Source organism: Corythoichthys intestinalis, chromosome 6, assembly GCF_030265065.1.
Source record: "Corythoichthys intestinalis isolate RoL2023-P3 chromosome 6, ASM3026506v1, whole genome shotgun sequence".
Taxonomy (NCBI): Eukaryota; Metazoa; Chordata; class Actinopteri; order Syngnathiformes; family Syngnathidae; genus Corythoichthys; species Corythoichthys intestinalis.
In genome coordinates this window covers 15744436-15765797 of record NC_080400.1, presented here as the reverse complement: position 1 = coordinate 15765797, position 21362 = coordinate 15744436, and the positions used below count along the sequence as shown (strand labels likewise).

The 21362-nt window shown below is 36.8% G+C and overlaps 1 protein-coding gene across 1 annotated transcript in view; it reads left to right on the top strand.

Moving 5' to 3' along the window:
- LOC130917841 (hepatocyte nuclear factor 1-beta-A-like) overlaps window positions 1-19783 on the top strand; it is an 80827-nt gene extending 61044 nt beyond the window's left edge. The window contains exons 9-10 of the mRNA XM_057839576.1: window positions 4825-4869; window positions 16411-19783. Of these exons, the coding sequence (XP_057695559.1) occupies window positions 4825-4869; window positions 16411-16431 (66 nt within the window). The 3' untranslated portion in view covers window positions 16432-19783. The remainder of the gene's footprint in view (window positions 1-4824; window positions 4870-16410) is intronic.
- The last annotated feature ends 1579 nt before the right edge of the window (window positions 19784-21362 follow it).

Below are 21362 nucleotides of genomic sequence, written 5' to 3'. Positions count from 1 at the left end.
TTGCTTCTCCACATTGCTTCCCACGATATTTCTAATTGTTGTAAGGCTTTAGCCAATTAAAAAAAGGCTCCAAAGACTACCAAAATTCACTCTACTCATTTTACGATGCCTTTTAGCTCTATATGTAGGTAAAACTGTGCCATTATAGATTGAACACGACAATGCGTGAGTATTTTAACGTGATTAATTTTCAAAAAATTAATTACCGCTGTTAACGCGATTAATTTCATAGCCCTACTTTAAGCCAAAACTAAAGACTCTGGATGAGTGTAAGACATTTTGTTTGTAACGTTAAATACAATTAAAAAACGATTTAATTAAAAAAAAAAAAAAAAAAAAATTTTTAAGTCATGTCCGATATTTTTTGGCCGATTCCGATACTTTGAAAATGACGTGATCGGACCCGATCGATCGGGACATCTTTAGTTCTTAACATTGTTAAAGGTACGGAACCACACGAGTTTCACGGGTTTATTCACCGAATCGTTCGGAATTTCATAATAAAGCCATTTTTTTAACGAATTAAAAACTTAGCAAGCTAGCATCTACATTTACATGGTGACTCTCCACGAATACGAAAAATTTCAAATCTGCATTTGCATTTGCATCTCCATTTCAACAATGTCCCAATTCCGCATGAAAATGATGTAGTATTCATGCCAGGCCCTAGGGGGCAGTGCAGATTTACAGGGCAACAGAGAATGACGCACTTTGACCCCACCAAGCTCCCTCAGCCCGGAAAAAAATATGCCCGCCCACTCGAAGCAATGTCATTTTTCTTTTGTTCAAAAAGGTACAAAAATTGAAACATTCAACATATTTATACAAAAATATTATTAAAACAGTAAATTAAAGCTGACATTCCACCATATTTGCTGTTTTTAATGTTTAGTAGCACCGCTGCGCACGCCCAATGTGACATGTACGAGTGCTGACGTTAACGGCGCGATCTCGCGCCGCAGGAGCCCTTGATATGCATGCCGAGGAAGCTCCCTCAATCCCCCGCAATCGGCTTCTTCCACTTTGGAGGCAGGTTTATGAATTTTTTGTTTTCCCCTTCCGTCTTTGCCGACACCATATGCACGCGAGGCGAGTCCGCTACTCAGTCATTGCGTCTTTGTGTAGCAGAGTCGCCATATAAACTGCCCCTAAGTTAATTCTTGTTCAAATTCCTTCCAGATTTTAGATTTACTACAAATAATTTTGCCTTTTGCTGTTGATTTTCATGTCGGAATATGAAATGAAACTCAGTTAAATTCACAGGAGGAAGTCTCTTCTGAAGACTGTACACAAGAAAGCCCGCAAACAGTTTGCTGAGGACATGTCAACATAGCACATGGATTACTGGAACCATGTCCTATGGTCTGATGAGACGGGCGGGCTTTCTTGTGGACCGTCTTCAGAAGAGGATTCCTCCTGGGGTGACAGCCATGAACACCAATTTGATGTATGGTCTGAGCACTAACAGCCTGGCCCCCCCACGTCTTCAATCTCTGCAGCAATGCTGACAGCACTCATGTAACAAGTCACATGACACTTTGGAAGGAAAATAACAAGCAGTACTCAATTTGGACATTTAGGGATGTACGTAGTTTCTAAGGGGTGTATTCACTTTTGTTGCAAGGGGTTTAGATATTAATGACTATATTTTGCGTTATTTTGAGAGAAAATAAATGAACTATATTATATAAGCTGCACACAGACTACTTTTCATTGTGTGAAAGTGTCATTTTGTCAGTGTTGTTCCATGAAAAGATATACTTAAATATCTGCAGAAATGCGAGTGGTGTACTCACTTTTGTGATACACTGTAACTTGTAGTGTTAGCGTAGCATCCGTTTTAGCATTAGCTTTAGCATGGCGAGTATCCTCTGAAACTCTCACTTGTTTACATCTTGTCGTGACGCCCTGGTGGGTTTAATTATCTGAAAATAATGTACTGTTCTTGCCGAGTGTGCATAATCATAAAAATAAGTGTTGTGTTCGTTGGTTTGGTAGCATTAGACCTAATTAATTCTTTAAGTCACTGGTTATCATTGTAAATTTGAAGCTGTTGAAGCATTTTTATTTTTTTTTTTTTTATTTCATAATCTACATGCTTTAAAACAAAATATCGGCCTCAAATATCGGCTTACAAATCGGCTTTGGATATCGGCAATCGGCTAAAAAAAAATTTTGAAATCGGCATTAGCATTTGTACATTCCAAATCGTTCGACCTCTATTCTTCACCCCCTTCACTGGCAAATATTTTGGAACATAATCGCCACCTACACTTCTGGAGTACGGAAGTCAATTGTCACCCAAAACTCACTTTTACGTTATTAACTGTTTAAATGGCGACGACATGTAGGAGTGCTTTCAAGATTTCCACTCTGGAAGGCGTTTTAGAATTTTTGCTACATAAACGACTGAGAAGTTTTTGCCCCAAAGATGTGTTGAAATCGTGACAACCAGCCCTGTTCTCTCTAACATGATTACTATATTTAACTGTGGGTCATCGCAGGGATTATGCAAGAATTTGACCAACAGTTTAATCAGGATGATTTTAAACACTATTATAGCCTTTATATACATTATAGCCTATTGTTTTATATTTATAGAAGGGGGGGGAGGTTGTTTTTTTTTTTACCATTTTCTGAAAATAAGATCTCTAAATGATGATGATGATGTTATTGTATTGGGACTTGGGAAATTCTGTTTATAGTAGTTTATAGTATAAAACCACTTTTTAGTTTATTTATTTATTTACTGTAACTCAAAAACCTCAATAAGAGATAACAATCATTTCTGGTCTCATTAGTATTTTATTTTTTTATTTTTTTTAATTAACATTGTATTAAATTAATATTTGAAAGGACTTCTGAACATGTTTCTGAGTATCTGTATTATCTCTATCAAAATGTTTTATATTTCTAATCAGGAATATTGTACATGGTACAGTATAGTAAAATTATGATTATTTGAAAGTTTCCATCGATAATAGACTAGTTTGATCAATTGATTTTCTTGAATGTTTCTTTGTAAAATGTGATTTTGTTTTGATCAAAATGTGGTCTTTAAACGCTAATAGACTGTATTAAAATATTTTTAGCTTAAAGATATTTAATTGATAGATGCATAGACTCCATAGTAATATTGATGGGTCAGATTCCACCTTCACTGCGCCACGCCATCAAGTAGGGGGCCATCCCACAATCCGCTTCAGTTATTCGCAGTCGGTCGCAGCGACACATGCAGCGATCCAACGCCGGATTTAGGTTGAAAAAGTACAAAAGCTTTACCGCATACAAACAGGAAGGATTGTCTCGGGAGTGATTTGTTCAAGGATTCAAGGTAATTATTATATTTTTCGTTTTTTCACAAGAATTCTCAACGTAAAAAAAGCTCTCTGTTGTAAGGCTGCCGCCACATTGTCTAACAGCCTAGCAGCAGTCTTTAACATATTTATGTGAAATAAATGCTAACTGCCTGTTTTTTTGCTCTTTTAACAAAGAATCAAGACTGTTATACGTCCATATCTGTAAAGAGTTCAGGGATTTAAGCATTTATTCACAAGAATTTTCAACGTAAAAAGCTCTTTGTTGTAAGGCTGCCGCCACATGGTCTAACAGACTAGCATCATTCTTCTGCATATTTACGTAAAATAAATAAGATTCAAGACTGTTTTACGTCCATATCTATAAAGAATTCAGAGATTTAAGCATTTATTCACAAGAATTTTCACCGGAAAAGCTCTTTTTACATAATGCGGCTGCCACATTGACTAACAGACTAGCATCGTACTTCGACATATTTACGTAAAATAAATTCTACTTGCCTGTTTTTTTTTTTTTTTTTTTCTCTATTAATAAAGAATCGAGACTGTGTTACGTCCATATCTATAAAGAATTCAGGGATTGAAGCATTTATTCACAAGAATTTTCGCTGAAAAGCTATTGTTTACATAAGGCAGCCGCCACATTGACTAACAGACTAGCATCGTACTTCGACATATTTACGTAAAATAAATGCTAACTGCCCATTTTTTTGCTCTATTAATAAAGATTCGAGACTGTTATACATCCATATCTATAAAGAATTCAGGGATTCAAACATTTATTTACAGGAATTTTCACCGGAAAACCTCTGTGAACATAAGGCGGCCACATTGACTAACAGATTAGCATCATACTTCGACATATTTACGTAAAATAAATGCTACTTGCACGTTTTGTTTTGTTTTTTGTTTTTAACCAAGAATTGAGACGGTTTTACGTCCATATCTATAAATAATTCAGGGATTTAAGCATTTATTCACAAGAATTTTCAACGTGAAAAACTCTTTGTCTGTGATTTCACTCGGTCACGCCAACAATGCAGGCCCCCATTAATCGTCCCCGTGTCCCGTCAATATCATTATGAAGTCTATGATAGATGTCTTTATAATAACAAAATCATGTTGAAAAACTATTATATTTGTAAAATATTCCTGTTAACTTTGGTTTAACGAATAGACTGATGGATGGGAAAAAAAATCTTAATTTTGATCAATCTCCTAACTTTCATCAACAAATGTATTTTTTCTTTTTATGTATTGTTTTCAATAATATTTTTTTTGTTTGCCAATTTCTCTTCTATACATTTACAACTATTTATTCTTTTACATTTCCCTTTGTGTTTCAATTATTCCATTAACATTATTTTTATTGTTGTTGTCCTAGCTCATTTCAGATATTCAGTCCTTAATTTCTCAATGAATATCACATGAGTCACAATGAAGACATGCACTACACGTGTTTTGCTACAATGGCGTGTTGACTTGTTGACTTCCTGTCATACATTAGGAGGCTCCGGTAAACAAGATGGTGCCGCTCGGGGGTCTCTCCTGGGTAAATACTGTTTTCTTAGTCCAGTAAATACACGCACACACATGCACTCCTCCGTCCTTTCATTTCCTGTCCAATCAGCTTCTTGTTCCTTGGAGCTGAACGCACGTTGATTGATGGCGTGAGGAAATGAGGCTCTTAATCCAACTTCTCAAGCTTGGTGTCATGCTACAGTAGATAGCACGCTGCACAAGTAGGGACGAGGGGGTTTTAAAATTGGCTTCTTTTTCCAAGTTCCTTCATACTGCTCCCTAGTTACCGAGGTGTGCACATTTATGCAACCTCACGGCTACATTTTATGTTCCTGTCTTAAATAAACTTGTTCTTTTCAATGAAATTGCACCAGCGGTGTGAAACTTTATGGTGCCCTTCAGCGGGACGTTGAGTACATTTGCCAACTAGGGCTGTGGTCATTAATCCACGTATTGACAACTAATCAAATACATCAACTATTTTGAAGGTCGATGAACCGTTTAAAGACAATGTTGACCTAAACGTTTTGCATATCTTTCATTTTTTAATCTTAGTAGTAAATTTTGGCTTGTATTGTTTTAATTTTTTTGTTTTTTTGTGTTCATTCACATTTTTTAATTTAAAAAAAAAAGAGGGGAATTCTTCTTTTTTTGTTATTATATATTATTTTTTATTATTATATTGTTTTTATTTAAAAAGACCAAAGTATTCTCTTATCATTTTTTTTTTACATTTCTAATGCATTTTAATATAAATTGGTTATATATATATACATATATATATTTTTTTGCCTTTTTTTAATTGAAAAAAGTGAAAAAGTCCTATATGCCCTATTTTTATTATGTCTTTTCATAGTATTTTATTTTTAATTTAAAAAAGGAAAAAAGTATACTCTTTTTTTCATCTTATCATTGTTATTATTTTTTAATTATATTTTTCATTATTTTGTTTTTCTATTTAAAGCAAAAACAGTAAATATTCTGTTTATTTTTATTTTTATTATTTTTTTTAAAGGAATTTTGTTTTTTTGTTTTCTCTTATTTATCTAGTCTGCAATCTTTCATTGACGATTATACAAAAAGGAATTCAAATATTATTTTCGCAAAAAACATGACATGCTAGGCCCGATCTAGCCCCTGGCTGCGAATTTGACAGTTTATACATAGGCCACCTGAAGTAGGGTGTGTAGACTTTTTTTTCCAAAATCCACTGTAAACATCAGACTGTGTTGAAATTGATAGTACTCCCTAATCCCTTTCAAAATAAAAGCACTTTTGATAAAGCCAAAAGAACAGTATGAAGCATAGATTTGACTGAGAACTCTTCCTCTAAAACATCTTTGTTGTCCACGGTGCGTTCACACGCTCAATTTCCCACGCCGAGCGAGGACGAGCGCTGATGGCTCCACGCCGAGTGACAGATGGGGGGGGGGGGGGGGGGCGACGTCCTGCCTGGCCCAAAAGGGAGGTCTTTAGTCCAGTGCCTACCGTGAAAAAGCTCTGGGTCGGAACATTTCAACTCAATTGATGCTGAGACACTGAAAAATAAAGTCACATGTATTAAGTCATTTTTAGGGGAAAACTCAAGCACAATCAATACAAAAAAAGAGTAAAATCAATCATTTGATTAGGGCAAACATTATAAAAAGCATTATTCACTATCATAACATTGAAATATGTAGTAAATAAATAATAGTACACGTCAGTGGAATAGTTGTGAGTACGGTAATAGAATAATTACAATCAAGGGCGTAGGTTTGCATAGGGACGGTAGTGACATAACACTACCAACTTTTCAGGATGCTTAAATTGTCCCCACCAACTTTTAAAGCAACCTTATATACATTATATAATGAGTTCTGTTATATATTCATTGTCTTTATATTTTGTAAGGATAGAATAGACCCTACCATTATTAAATGAATTATTTTCATTATGTTCAGACTTACATTTATTTCTTTCCACTTGCTGAACGTGCTGGTCCAATTTTTCCCCCTCAAACGCAAGTTTGATTGGCTGATGACTTGAATCACCCCCCCATACAGATGCACACTCACACAGCCCCGACAGAAATAAAACATCCGAAGAGGAGGCATATTAGAAGTTTTTTTCCCGCCAGCACCATCCACTGTAAGTAGTGTAAAAAGACGTCAATGTTGTGGAGGTGGAGGAAACACCACTAATTTTGCTACTGAAACCCCGACCTGCATCAGAGTTAGCATAACATTAAACGGTGCGAACTTGCTAACCTGCAAAACTACAGTGGTGAGTCCATTCTCCACAAGGAACAACAAAGTCAAGCTAGCCGTCCCTCATTTGGATCATCGTTTGCATTATCAGCATTACGGCAATGCAACCCGGTGGCTTCAGAGTGCAAGTCCCTTTATTAAAAAAGACGGGGTGCTATTCAAGAATTCAAAATGTTTCTTTAAGATTTTTTGAAAACAAAGGTTTAATCGAACATTGTATCGCCTGAACCAATACACATGAAAGTTAGTATAAGTCAAAACAAATTTATTTTGCATTGATCATTTAGCCTATCAATTAATTAGCTTGATATTTGTGAGAAATGTCGCCCAGACCCCTTTTCAATAATCTGTTTGGTTTTATTAATGTCCTGTCCCCAGCAAAAAGTATACATGCAGGTTATACTGTTATAACGTCCCTACCAATGTTGAGACCAAACCTATGCCCTTGATTAGAATACATGTTAAATGAGAAATAACAGTGTGCTTAATCCTTTGTAGGGCAAGCGACTATTTTTGGTAATTACAAAAAAAAAAAAACTTAAATCCATAAGGACCTATGTGGATGCCAGGTCTAAATTTTTTATTATAGATACAGTACCGTATCTACAGTATACATATTTTTTTCAAACAATTATTCATTATTTTTTTATGTACGAGGGTCATTCAGTAAATAAAGTGAATTTTTTGGTAAACGGACTTCTAATACAAATAGAAGCTTAATCACTTTTTACATCTTTTCAACGGCAGTACCTTAACTCAGGATGGGAAGGGGCGCGTTACAACAATTTGGTTGAATCAACCGCGAGTTGTTGTTTTGTCACAGCTTAGTGGGAGAGAGCAGAGCGAGAGGGGGTAGGAGGGAAGTGGATGGTGACGCTGTTGCAAACGTGATGATTAGCTAGGTGGCTCGGAGCGTTAGCCTTAGTGCTGTAACCATTAATCGATTAATTCGGGTAATTTGATTAGAAAAAAGCCTCGAATCAAATTTTGCTGCTTTGAGGATATGTTTAATCAGAATAACGTAATGGTTTGTTTTGAAAGTGTTGCATTTCATTTTATTTATTTGGGTGGATACACTGCATTCTAGTGGCAACAGTGAATATGATATAACTCATCTAACATGGCTGAATCCAGCTGCTTCCTGTTAAGACCAACATAAGGTATGTTTTTGTTTGAGCTAATATGTTTGTTTATGCATTCGTTATTTTGTTTTGAAGTATATTTAGCAGTTTTTTGTGGGAATCTGTGTTTGAATGATTTGTTAAGAGAATAAAAAAAAAATAAGGATAGCATTTAAGCTAGCGGACTTTTGCGTTACAAGCCAGTTGTTCTTTGCCTGTATTTGGATCCTCATTTATTTTTTTTAATATGGTTTGAGGCTATGCTTAAGTATTTTGATCTATTTTGAACTTCCTTTATTACTCTTGCTAAATGAAAGTGCATTTCTGCATTGTTTGAAGAAACACTCAGGAATTGTAGTTTATTATTTGCATTGAATGCTCTTTTGAAAGGTAAAATGAAATATTATTGCAAGCATAAACACTAGGGTGGTTCCAATCATTTTTTTTTTAATCCCGATCCGATCCCGATCGTTTTAGTTTGAGTATCTGCCGATCCCGATATTTCCCGATCCGATTGCTTTTTTTTTTTTTTTTTTGCTCCCGATTCAATTCCAATCATTCCCGATAATTTTTCCCGATCATATACATTTTGGCAATGCATTAAGAAAAAAAATGAATAAAACTCGGACGAATATATACATTCAACATACAGTACATAAGTACTGTATTTGTTTATTATGACAATAAATCCTCAAGATGGTATTTACATTATTAACATTCTTTCTGTGAGAGGGATCCACTGATAGAAAGACTTGTAATTCTTAAAGGATAAATGTGACTTTGTATATTGTGACTAAATATTGCCATCTAGTGGATTTGTTGAGCTTTCAGTAAATGATACTGTAGCCATTTAACTTCTGCCCAAATGCATGATGGGAAGTGCAACCATGACTGCGCGCCATGGTACCAATTGATGTATCTTCTCTGCATTGGGAAATAACATATGGTATTAAGAAAAAGATCAGCTACTACCTTTCTTCCCCACATTGCTTCCCACGATTATTCTAATCGTTGGGAGAAGGATTGAAAGGCTTTAGCCATTTAAAAAAAGGCTCCAAAGGCTGCCAAAATTCACTCTACTCATTTTACGCTGCCTTTTAGCTCTATATACTGTATGGGTAAAACGGCGCCATTATAGATTGAACACGACAATGCGTGAGTGGGTAGTGCAGCGCATGCGTTAATTGTGTTAAATATTGTAACGTGATAAATGTAAAAAATATTAATTCTCGCCGTTAACGCGATAAATTTGATAACCCTACCTTAAGCTTAAACTAAAGATTCTGGAAGAGTGTAACACATTATGTCTGTAACGATAAATACAATTAGAAAACGATTTAATTGAAAAATATATATGTATTAAAAAAAGGCATGTCCGATATTTTTTGCCGATCCCGATACTTTGAAAATGACTTGATCGGCATCCCGATTGATCGGGACATCTCTAATAATGACTTACTTTCGTTTTGTGGCTGGGTTGAAACAAAAGCAGTTGCGAGACCTTTGTAAACAGGGGTCTACAGGGTAAAACGGACAAATTAAAAATAGTTCGGCGGGGGCTTAATGCACCATGAATCAGCTATGGCAGCAAATAGACATATTGTTCTATCAAACACGACAGTTGTTTTGGCTTAAAATACAGCAGTTTATTTTAAAGAGGGGTGAAAGAGCAGAAACTGTGTGTGTTGTGCTGTGTGTATTTGATACACTGCCAATGTGTTTTCCAATTGGCAGTGTATCAAATACTTGTTCTCCCCACTGTATATATATTTTAGTACCAAAAATAGTCATTTGCCCTAAACTTTTCTTGAATGGCATATCCATGAACCTTATGGGATGTTTATTTTAATCAAAACAACTAGAAGAAAGGCAGGAGATTCAGAGCTTCAACTGCGGATTAAAAAAAAAAATCTAGATATGTTAGGGGTGTGACGATACACGCAAGTCGCCCGTTCAGTAGGTACCTCGGTACGTGGGTCACGGTTTGGTGCGGGTTCACTACAATAGGAAAAACAAAAAGGCTTTTTTTTCTCAGATGATTTAAAAGTTAAAGTTTGTTTACCGTCACACTGTTTTATAGTGAAATCTAAAAAAAATTTTTTTTAAATGTAAAAGGTGACCAACGTTTTTTTTTAAAAGATCCGTTCAATTCCATCATTCAATACTGTTTAAACATCTTTGGTGTGAAAGATAGAATGTATAATTTAATAACGTGTAGAACATGAAAAGTAACATTAGTTACTTTGCTGAGTAACAAATTACTCTAACAATGAGTTAACTGAGTTGCTAACTCAATTACTTTTTGGAAGAAGTAATTTGTAACTAACTAATTACTTTTTTAAAGTATAATTAACAACACTGATCGTCACGTTCAAACTTCGTGCCACTTTTTCTGACATTTTTTTCCCGACTGAAACACGTGGCACCATACGCAGTTGACATTCACCTCTGAATTTCATCTGGTTTGCACCCTTCAGGAACCCAAAAACTTGATAACTGACCGCTGTTCAATTCTGGAGCATATTTCTTGGTCAACCATATTTGGCAATGTATATGAACTAGATGCGAAATGATACACTTGCCGCCATCTTAAAGCAGTAGACTTTTCAGAAAGGCTCTGTTGTAGTGAACCTTCCTAGCGAACCTAAGTAACTTTTTATCTAAAATACTCCTAAATCGGCAAAATCTTGCCTTGAATCTATCTTCAAACAGTTTTAGAACTTTCACATGTCGAAAGTAGACAGAAGGAAACGAATGCAAAAACGGGAGCAATATTAACAACTTTAACAGTTGATTCACAACATTAAATGATATCCAAACATAGCAAGGGTTACTATGTTTTTTGTTTTGTTTTTTTTAAATGAAGAAAAAAAAAAACATGAAAGGTAACACCAGTTACTTTGACAAGTAACTAATTACTCTAACAGTAAGGGAAATGAGTTAATAACTCAATTACTTTTATGGAGAAATAATTTGTAACTGTAATTAATTACTTTTTTAAGTAAGATTAATAACACTGGTCATAAAGATGCAGTCTGCAGAATGAAAAGCTATGCTGTGACGAAAGCGAAGATTTTATTCTGCCAATTTGTTGCCGAACACAATTTGCCTGCAACTAATGCTGATCACTTCTCAAAATTAGCAAAAAAAATGTTCCCTGACTCAAAGATTGCATCGGTAAGTTCATTTTATCAATTGACCTTTTTAATTTATAATCAAACTACAATAACGAACTACCTTCAAGTCAAGCTGAATTGCGAGCTGAAGGGCAGCCATCAAAATTGCCAAAAGTGCTGCTTACAATTATAAGAAAAGTCACTGTTAAATTTTAGTAATCATGATGTAGCTGAAGATATTGTTCTTTGATTGCACCAGGTTATATGTGACAATATTACCAATAAATTCTTATTTTGAAAATTGAGTTTTATTTTTGTTTCACATTGCACGTTATACAAAACGTAAGATTAGTCACCAATTTGTAAAGGCACACGTCACCATTTGTAAAATTGCCAACGGCCTCGGGTTGGTTGACAGGTATGTTTTTTACATTACTAATAATTAAAATGATAACGTGTTAATGAAAACCCAAAATTAATTTAAAAAAAAAAAATTGAAATGAGAAAAACTGAAATACATTCTGGTATTGGCGTATAAAGCTCTGAAGTTGATTATTTTTAATGTTTTGAATATCATACTAATTAACTTCTTGGCTGTCATAGACAGCACTAAACATCCAATCTGTTGTGACTGGGAGAGCTGGTAGCCATCATTTGCTTTATTTCTATTTGCTAGCATGTCATTCATTTAAGCAACAACAATTATCCAACGGTCCCTCCCAGGTATTTCCTTATCAGAACTTTATTTGGCCGAGTCCACCTTCTTCTCACGACCTTTTTTTTTTTTTTTCTTTTACAACACTCCCTGTTTACCCACAAAGCCTCCATTATTGCACCTGACGCTGAGCACACCGCCCCATGGGTCACCTTTTTATCAGCTGTTTGCACCGCCATCTAGGTCCAAATAAATTCCACAAACAACTCTAAATGATTTCAATCTATTTGGTCAGGTGTGGAGGAAAAGTACTCAGTCTGTGCTCAGGTAGAACTACAAATAGGCATTCAATTTGTGTACTGAAGCAAACAAAAAAGGTGAAAATTACAACAACAACAAAAGTAACGAATGGGGCTTGGGTTAGGGTTTATATTAAATATAAATATTGCAAATTTCAGCGTTGTTTTTGGCATCCCTATTCATTTTTGTCCTTGTCTTTTGGAAGAAAATTCTTACCGAATATAAGGCGCACCCGTGTATAATGCGCACCCCAACTTTACTTGTAAAATCTAGGGGAAATTATTGTACCCGTTTATAACGCGCACCCTAATTTTAGCACCAATAAATAGAAGAATACAAGAAAACAGAGCTCGTGTACAGATACAGAAATGTCATTTTACTGACTGGTGAAACACACAAGCATAGCACATTGGTAGTTCAAAACATTACCATAAACTGACAATATTTACAGTAATAATATGATTTGACAACTTCTCCAACTTACCAGAATCTAGGAGAAAACAAAACAGATGTGACTTTTCTTTTAAAGGCTGCTGTATAACTTGCTCGTTTCATCATGATGAATAAATGTTTCTTCCATGGATTGATACAGTAAAATGAAAGTGAGAACGTAAGTCGGAAATCCTTGAGAGCTCATCGCTGTCGACACGACAGTAACAATAGGAACTATTGTTATTTGGGTTTGAGTTTCCCGAGGGACAGATATAGTTGACGGACACATGAAGTCTGTGTGCTTACATTTGTTATGGTCTGAGTTGCGGAGCTGCAATAAACGTTGACTCAGATGAGTTCAAGAAACTAAATTCTGTGCTTTATGAAGAGTGAAAAAAGCAGAATTTAACACAGACGAAATCATTCGGCCGATTAGAGTGAACTATTACCGAAACAAAATCAGGATCATTATCAGGCTATTGGATAGCTTGCTGGTGAATTATTCCTTAAAAGAAACGGTAAGTTCAAACTTACCTGCTACTGTACGATGCCATTCTTCTTTCAGTTTCAAAAAAGTCGCGTTGGCGCATGCGCAGTCTTGAGCACACACCTAATATTTTTGGGTAGATATTATCTTGTTTGTTCAAGTTGAAGTTTTTACTGATCAAAATTGGGTAGAGTTATTTCTAACCAATTTAATAACGTTCACTTGCTTACCAAAATTCTTTAAGTAATATAATTTATACAACTTTTATGGATCATAATTACTACTCACAAAAATCGTTTTTTATAGTGTATGTAAAACAGTTGCCCGAGCGTTTAAGAGGATGTTCGCAGTGCTGAAGTTGATGACAATGCTAATGCGAATGTTATGCTAACGCGATGAGTTACATTTGTGCAGTGGTTCTTAAATGGGGTTTGACCGATCCAGGGAGTCCGATGAGTAAGCTTCACGCGTTCGGTGAAGATTAAGAAACAGAGCCCTATTTTGTACGCTGACTTAATCAAAGCAAAGAGGCGTTTTATACCAGGTTTTGGACTGGTTTGCACTCCCATTTTTAGCGCTTATTCCATTTCTTTCAACTGCTAGTCCTCTAATGGAAGGAAAAATCGGTTTCCTCGGTAGAAGGTGACTCGCACTCGGTACGAGGAAGTATAACAGACTTACAGGCAGTGTGAACTGCGTAATTAAAAAACAAAACAAAAAAAAACGCGTCATTTTACGTCATGAAAATAGTATGTGGTGCAAGGATGCAACAATAAAATGAGAATGTAGACATGAATACAAAAGGAATAATGTGAAAAAAATGAGTTTCATTTGCCAAAGTGAAAATGAACAAAAAAAGGTTATTCGCAGTAAATTAGAAATCTGGAGGAAATTTGAACAGGAATTCACTTAGAAGGTTAGCTTGCTAGATTTTGAATTTGAGGGAAAAATGGCTTTATGATGACATTCCGAAGGGTTCGGTTAATGCACCTGTGAAACTCGTGGGGTCCAGTACTTTTACCAAGGTTAAGAACCACTGATTTAGTGTGTGATGATCAAAGGTGAATGGCGTAGCCAAAAACTTTACTCAAGTAAGAGTAGCGTTACTTCAAAGTGATATTACTCAAGTAAAAGTAGTGATTACACTACATTTTTGGGTCATGTACTGTAGGTACAGTGTGGCAAATAAGTATTTAGTCAACCACCAATTGTGCAAGTTCTCCTACTTGAAAAGATTAGAGAGGCCTGTAATTGTCAACATGGGTAAACCTCAACCATGAGGGACAGAATGGAAGAAAAAAAAGAAAATCACATTGTTCTATTTTTAAAGAATTTATTTCCAAATTAGATTGGAAAATAAGTATTTGGTCACTTACAAACAAGCAAGATTTCTGGCTGTCTAACAAGGCTCCACTCTTTACTTGTATAATTGGCACTTGTATAAAAGACACCTGTCCACAATCTCAGTCAGTCACACTCCAAACTCCACTATGGCCAAGACCAAAGAGCTGTCGAAGGACACCAGAGACAAAATTGCAGACCTGCACCAGGCTGGAAAGACTGAATCTGGAATAGGTAAAACGCTTGGTGTAAAGAAATCAGCTGTGGGAGCAATTATTAGAAAATGGAAGACATACAAGACCACTGATAATCTCCCTCGATCTGGGGCTCCATCCAAGATCTCACCCCGTGGTGTCAAACTGATAACAAGAACGGTGAGCAAAAAACCCAGAACCACACGGGGGGGACCTAGTGAATGACCTATAGAGAGCTTGAAACCACAGTAACAAAGGCTACTATCAGTAACACAATGCACCGCGAGGGATTCAAATCCTGTACTGCCAGATGTGTCCTCCTGCTGAAGAAAGTACATTTCCAGGCCCATCTGTGGTTCGCTAGAGAGCATTCGGATGACCCAGAAGAGGACTGGGAGAATGTGTTATGGTCAGATGAAACCAAAATAGAAATAGAAATTTTTGGTAGAAACACAGGTGCTCGTGTTTGAAGGAGAAAGAATACTGAATTGCATCCCAAGAACACCATACAGTAATGTATCTACCGTACCGTACTACACCATACTGTGAAGCATGGGGGTGGAAACATCATGCTTTGGGGCTGTTTTTCTGCAAAGGGACCTGGACGACTCATCTGTATAAAGGAAAGAATGAATGGGGCCATGTATCGAGAGATTTTGAGTGAAAATCTCCTTCCGTCAGCAAGGTTATTGAAGATGAGATGTGGCTGGGTCTTTTGGCATGATCCCAAACACAGAGTCAGGGCAACAAAGAAGTGGCTTTGTAAGAAGGTCCTGGAGTGGCCTAGCTAGTCTCCAGATCTCAACCCCATAGAAAATCTGTGGAGGGAGTTGAAAGTCCGTGTTGCCCAACGACAGCCCCAAAACATCACTGCTCTAGAGGAGATCTGCATGGAGAAATGGGCCAAAATACGATCAACAGTGTGTGAAAAGCTTGTGAAGAGTTACAGAAAACGTTTGGCCTCCGTTATTGCCAACAAAGGGTACATAACAAAGTATTGAGATGAACTTTTGGTATTGACCAAATACTTATGATATGCAAATAAATTCTTTAAAAATCAAACAATGTGATTTTCTGTTTTTTTGGTTTTTTTTTCCACATTCTGTCTCTCATGGTTGAGGTTAACCCATGTCGACAATTACAGGCCTCTAATATTTTCAAGTGGGAGAACCTGCACAATTAGTGGTTGACTAAATACTTATTTGCCCCACTGTATGTTTACCAAATGTTAATTTTGTGGCCTACATGACGTTCATATGTCAAGCCAGGTTTTTCTGATTTACTTTACTGAAGATTTACTTTTTTTAAATTACCGAAAAAAAGTCGCTTACCTTAAAACAGGTTAATAATAATAATAATCAATTTTATATATAGAGCGCTTTTACCGATGCTCAAAGAGAGTTGAAAGAAAAGCAGCAAACAACGTGAGCAGAACCAAACAATAGGAAAAAGAATTATAACTTAAAAGTCAGTTTTTAACAATTTTTGGAAAGTTCCAAAGGGAGGGGGCAGCAACGGAGAAACTATTAAACTTAAAACTATTCCACAAAATTTTAAAGAGTGTCACATTTTCACTTTAAAAAAGCGGCAGCCATTTTGTGTCCCCGAGCTTCCCATTAGGTTGCCTTGCCCTACATTTTTATCTCACGCTTGCTGTGTTTTTCTTTATTTTGACAGTGTCCTCTCCAAGCGTGGTGAGAGCGTGTACACCTGACCTCCTCGCTGCCCGGCAACCCCCATGCATTTTTTCCCTCTTTTTTTTTCCACACTGCCTGCTTGCCCATCACCGTGGCGACGGACACCGAGTCGGCTGGGGGAAGCAAACACGATGACCCGTGTCGGATGTACGATTGGCTATTGAGGTAACGGTCTTTTCCCCGTGACGTCACGCGTACCTCCGGGTGGCAGAAGACGGAAAATCACCAAATTTTGTGGCAAAGATTGAAGCATCTTTATTGACCAAGTACGTTGGAAACACAAAAGGAATTCTTTTCCGGAAAAGGTGTATTGCGGAGGCCATATCCGACGCGACCGCACGGGGAAAATGAATCACGCCTTGGGACTGTGCGACAATCTTGACGCTTGTTGATCTGGCGGATTAGCGCCCTTACAAAGTCTTCCTGTTTGCCTTTGGCGCTCACTTGTTTGTGTATACTGTGATTTTTATTTTGGGTTTGTTGACAATCTTCTAAGGACTATGCAAATATTAAGTGCAGGAAGACAAAAAAATGAATATATACATATACTTTATACAAAATGTATATTTACACGTAGAGGGGAGAACAGGGTTGGTTGTCACAATTTTAAGTCTTTCATGAATATCTTCCCATGAAAATGACTACCTTAATTTATTAATTTATCAATCAAAGATCTCCTGAAACTTTGTGACATAATGCTGATTGTAAGGTTGCTCGTATCAAATGGGGTTGGTTCCCAGATAGCAGACAGACGTTGAAATGATGTTGAATCAACATTCCGCTCTCAACCTTATATTGTTGAATCAACGTTGACACGCGACGTCATCACTTTTGCACCCTCGATTAATGTTGTTCCAACGTTGAAATACTTACAAAACAGGGGAGTTACCGGGAAGGGGGGTGGCTGGGGTAGGCAGTGCCCACCCACGGACACACTCCGCCCACCCAAAGAAAACTGGATGTAGTACTAACGGCAGTCCGTATACCACGTATGGTATCCAATTCATATAGTACTGATGTGTTCTTAGTTTGAACCCCTTCATTGTTACCTCCTCTTTCATCTAAAAAAAAAAAAAATGAAATGGAATGTTGGTTTTGTTCCTAGGGGGCGCTACACACTTTTACGCATATTTTGATTTGTTTTTTTACATTTTATCAAGGTTTTCACCAGTGTTCACCTGGCTGTTGAGTTTGGTGAGTTTTGAAGCATTCTGAGGGGGTCAAAGTAGGGCTCAAAGCGTCGGCGGGACAAACAATGACTGCTAGGGGGCGCTACATAGTGTATTTGAAATTTGCCTTGACACAGTATCAAAGATTGCACCTGTCTTGATCTCGTGCCAATTTTGGTGCATTTTGAAGAATTCTAAGGGGGTCAAATTGAGCTCAAAGGGGCTGCGGAATAAAGAATAACTATAATAATAATAATAAAACAGAAGAACCACAATAGGTCACCTAAGAAAAACATTGTCACTTGCATGTCCATACTGTTTAGTTATGGATGTGGTCTAAGTCAAATAATATCACATTTTTAAATTTTAATTTGTGTAGAGACCAAATCACAACAGTTATCTCGAGGAGAAAACAAAACATGTTTTAAGGTGCAGTAGCCCTACGCTGGATTTCGACCTACCTGAGCATTGTAGCAGTACGATGCTAGTCTGTTAGTCAACGTGGCGGTCGCCATATGTAAACGGAGCTTTTCCGGTGAAAATTCTTGTGAATAAATGCTTAAATCCCTGAATTCTTTATAGATATGAACGTAAAACAGTCTCAATTCTTGGTTAAAAGCGAAAAAAAAAAAGTGCAGTTAGCATTTATTTTACGTAAATATGTCGAAGTACGATGCTAGTCTGTTAGTCAATGTGATGGTCGCCATATGTAAACAGAGCTTTTCCGGTGAAAATTCATGAGAATAAATGTTTAAATCCCCAAATTTTTTATAGATATGGACATAAAACAATCTTGATTCTTGGGTGAAGGCAAGAAAAACATGCAGTAAGCATTTATTTTACGTAAATACATCGAACTACGATGCTAGTCTGTTAGTCAATGTGGCGGTCGCCAAATGTAAACAGAGCTTTTCCGGTGAAAATGATTGTGAATAAATGCTTGAATCCCGGAATTTCTTATAGATATGAACGTAAAACAGTTTCGATTCTTTGTTAAAAGAGCAAAAAATGGCCAGTTTGCATTTATTTTACGTAAATATGTCAATGAATGATGCTAGTCCGTAGCGGTTATTTTCTCCCATTGACTTTTTTTCATACTGTTTTAAAATGCATGCATGGTACGAAAAATATAATAATTACCTTGAATCCTCAAACAAATCACTCCTGAGACAATCCTTCCTGTTTATAGCTTTCGTACTTTTTCAACATAAATCCGCCGTTGGATCGCTGCATTTGTTGACTAACTACGACCGACTGCAAATAACTGAAATGGATTGTAGGACAGCCCCCTAGTTGAAGGCGTTGCACAGTGGCTGACGGATGTGAACCGTTAATACAAATATAAAGTCTATGCCTATTGTGTATAAGCCCTTAAAAAGAAAAGTGAAGGCTTTTTAAATTGACCTTTAAAAAACTAATTGCCACTCCATACTGAAGACAACTTTGATTTTTTTTGTCGGTGCAATGTGTGTGTATGTGTGTGTGGGTGTCTGGTGGTCAAATTATGGCAAGTGTGACAACCAACCTGTGTGACACAATCCTGTTCTCCCCTATATACTATACTATACTATACTATACTATACTATACTATACTATACTATACTATACTATACTATACTATACTATACTATACTATACTATACTATACTATACTATACTATACTATACCATACCATACTATACTATACTATACATGAGGTGTGGTGTGTGAAGAAAGAAACTGCAGACTCTTCCTTTTTTCACACCACCGACTGTATGCACTACGTGAGTGACGTCACCAAAACCATCATGCACAAGCGGTTTTTTTTTTTTCTTTTATGGTTGTTTTGCTTAACGCTGCCTGCTGAAAGGAGAAACAAAAAGGCCAAAGTAGATACGAATTTCTTCCTCATCATCCGTGTTTTGATATGAATATTGTTGATACACTTGGACCCCACTGCATGAATCCATTTGAAGTGGGGGTGCCTGACACCCAACAGTATTAGACATTCCCATGGAAAGATTAGGTCATGATGTTGGTAGCGCTTGAAGCTTTATTGACTGTTATGAGGTGTATGTGCTCACTGCCGTCTCATTCATAGCCAGGTTTTTTGTGTGTGTGCGAGTGTGTGTGATTTTCTTTTAATGTATTATTTTTGTACAAAAAAAAAAATGGAAATCAATCTTAAATCATTATTTATACGTGCTGAGGAAATGTTGATATTTTCAGTAAAGTTTTTCAAAGTGAACATCATGGCTGCTTGTGATTTTTTTTTGTGCTTGAATTCATTTTTGAATTTGTATAATTTTGGAATTACAGTGATCCGTCGTTACTTCGCGCCCTCAGTGCATCGCGGATATTTTTTCCCGATTAAAAAACACACACAAAAAAAAAACAGTATTTTATTGAGTCGTCCCAATCTGATCATCTAGTCTCTCACTCTCCGTCCTGCTGCTTTTCTTGGTCAGACAGTGCACTTGAGTTGCTTGTTAAAGTTAACAATGATCGACAGGCGTTAAGGTTTGATTTTGGAAGAGAAGCTTGGAAGCCGAAACTTCAAAGCGCTGAATGCGTCAATCATATTAGAACTTGTTAAACAGTTGCCTTGGCAACTCATTGTGGGTAAGTGAGCAGCATGAGCCGATTTGAGTGGACTCACTCAATGAAGCGTTTAATAAAGACAAGCATTTTTCTACTTCATTCTTGTTTAAAAATAATTCAGTGGGACAATTACATGTTTAAAACTTATCATAATTATTACATTCGAAGTGCTTAAAAACCATTTATTAAAATATGCATAAAAGCATGAGCAGATTTTAAGGGGGGGGCCGTGTCATTGCACGTAATTGACTTTCCTATAAGTTGTAAAGCAATAAAACTGCAACAAAAATAAATGAAATGAACCAAAAAAAAATCTTTATAATGGGTCAAAATTATTTTTTGAACAGATTATGTGACTAGCCACGTAGACCAGGGGTCGCGTTAACCGAATATTTTCCGTCGTTGACCGTTTTTTTTAAAACGGTGACAGAAAAAACTGAAGTCCATCTGTCACTTTGACAGGTTGCAATTCACACCCCAGACCACAGGGTGGCGAGTGAGCATATTAATTAGCTATTGTCTCTTGATGCATGACGTCGTTGGCCTTACTCGGAAAAATGTCAAGGCAACTGAGTGTTTGCCAGACTGTTCTCCCTGTATTTTTCAAACACTGAGAGAAAAGTCTGGGACGCAGCCCATTAACGGCCTCTCGAGTAGGTACAAAATCAATCGACAAATCAGATTTGTTTATTTGCGTGACGTGTTCTTCATGAGCAACGTCACTCTTGCGCGCCGAAAGTCGTCTCCACAACAACACGGATGGCGAACGGGAGAGCCGAGAATATGTTCCAATCCGCGGTAAATTCAGTTTTAAATGAGCTAAAACACATCGACATGAGCCATTGACAACAGTCTGTCTCGCGCTAGCCATTTTGAATAAACTCCGCTCTCCTCGTATGTTTGCTACCACGCGCAAGTCCCTCATCCTGCCTTCGTTGCTTTGCTAACGTCACGTCTGCCCGTCGCTGATTGGTGCACTCCGCTGTCTGTTTGCCTCTGTTAAGCTTGTTCGGACAGAACATATTTTTATGACAGTCAGTCAAAATGACAGACAACCAAAAAGTCTAGCGCAACCTCTGACGTAGACGATCATTTGCTTTGCATTTAATTTTCAACAAAAAACAAAAAAAATTAGGGGAGGGCCAATTTTATTTTTCAAATGATTTTTTTCTTTGATTGAAG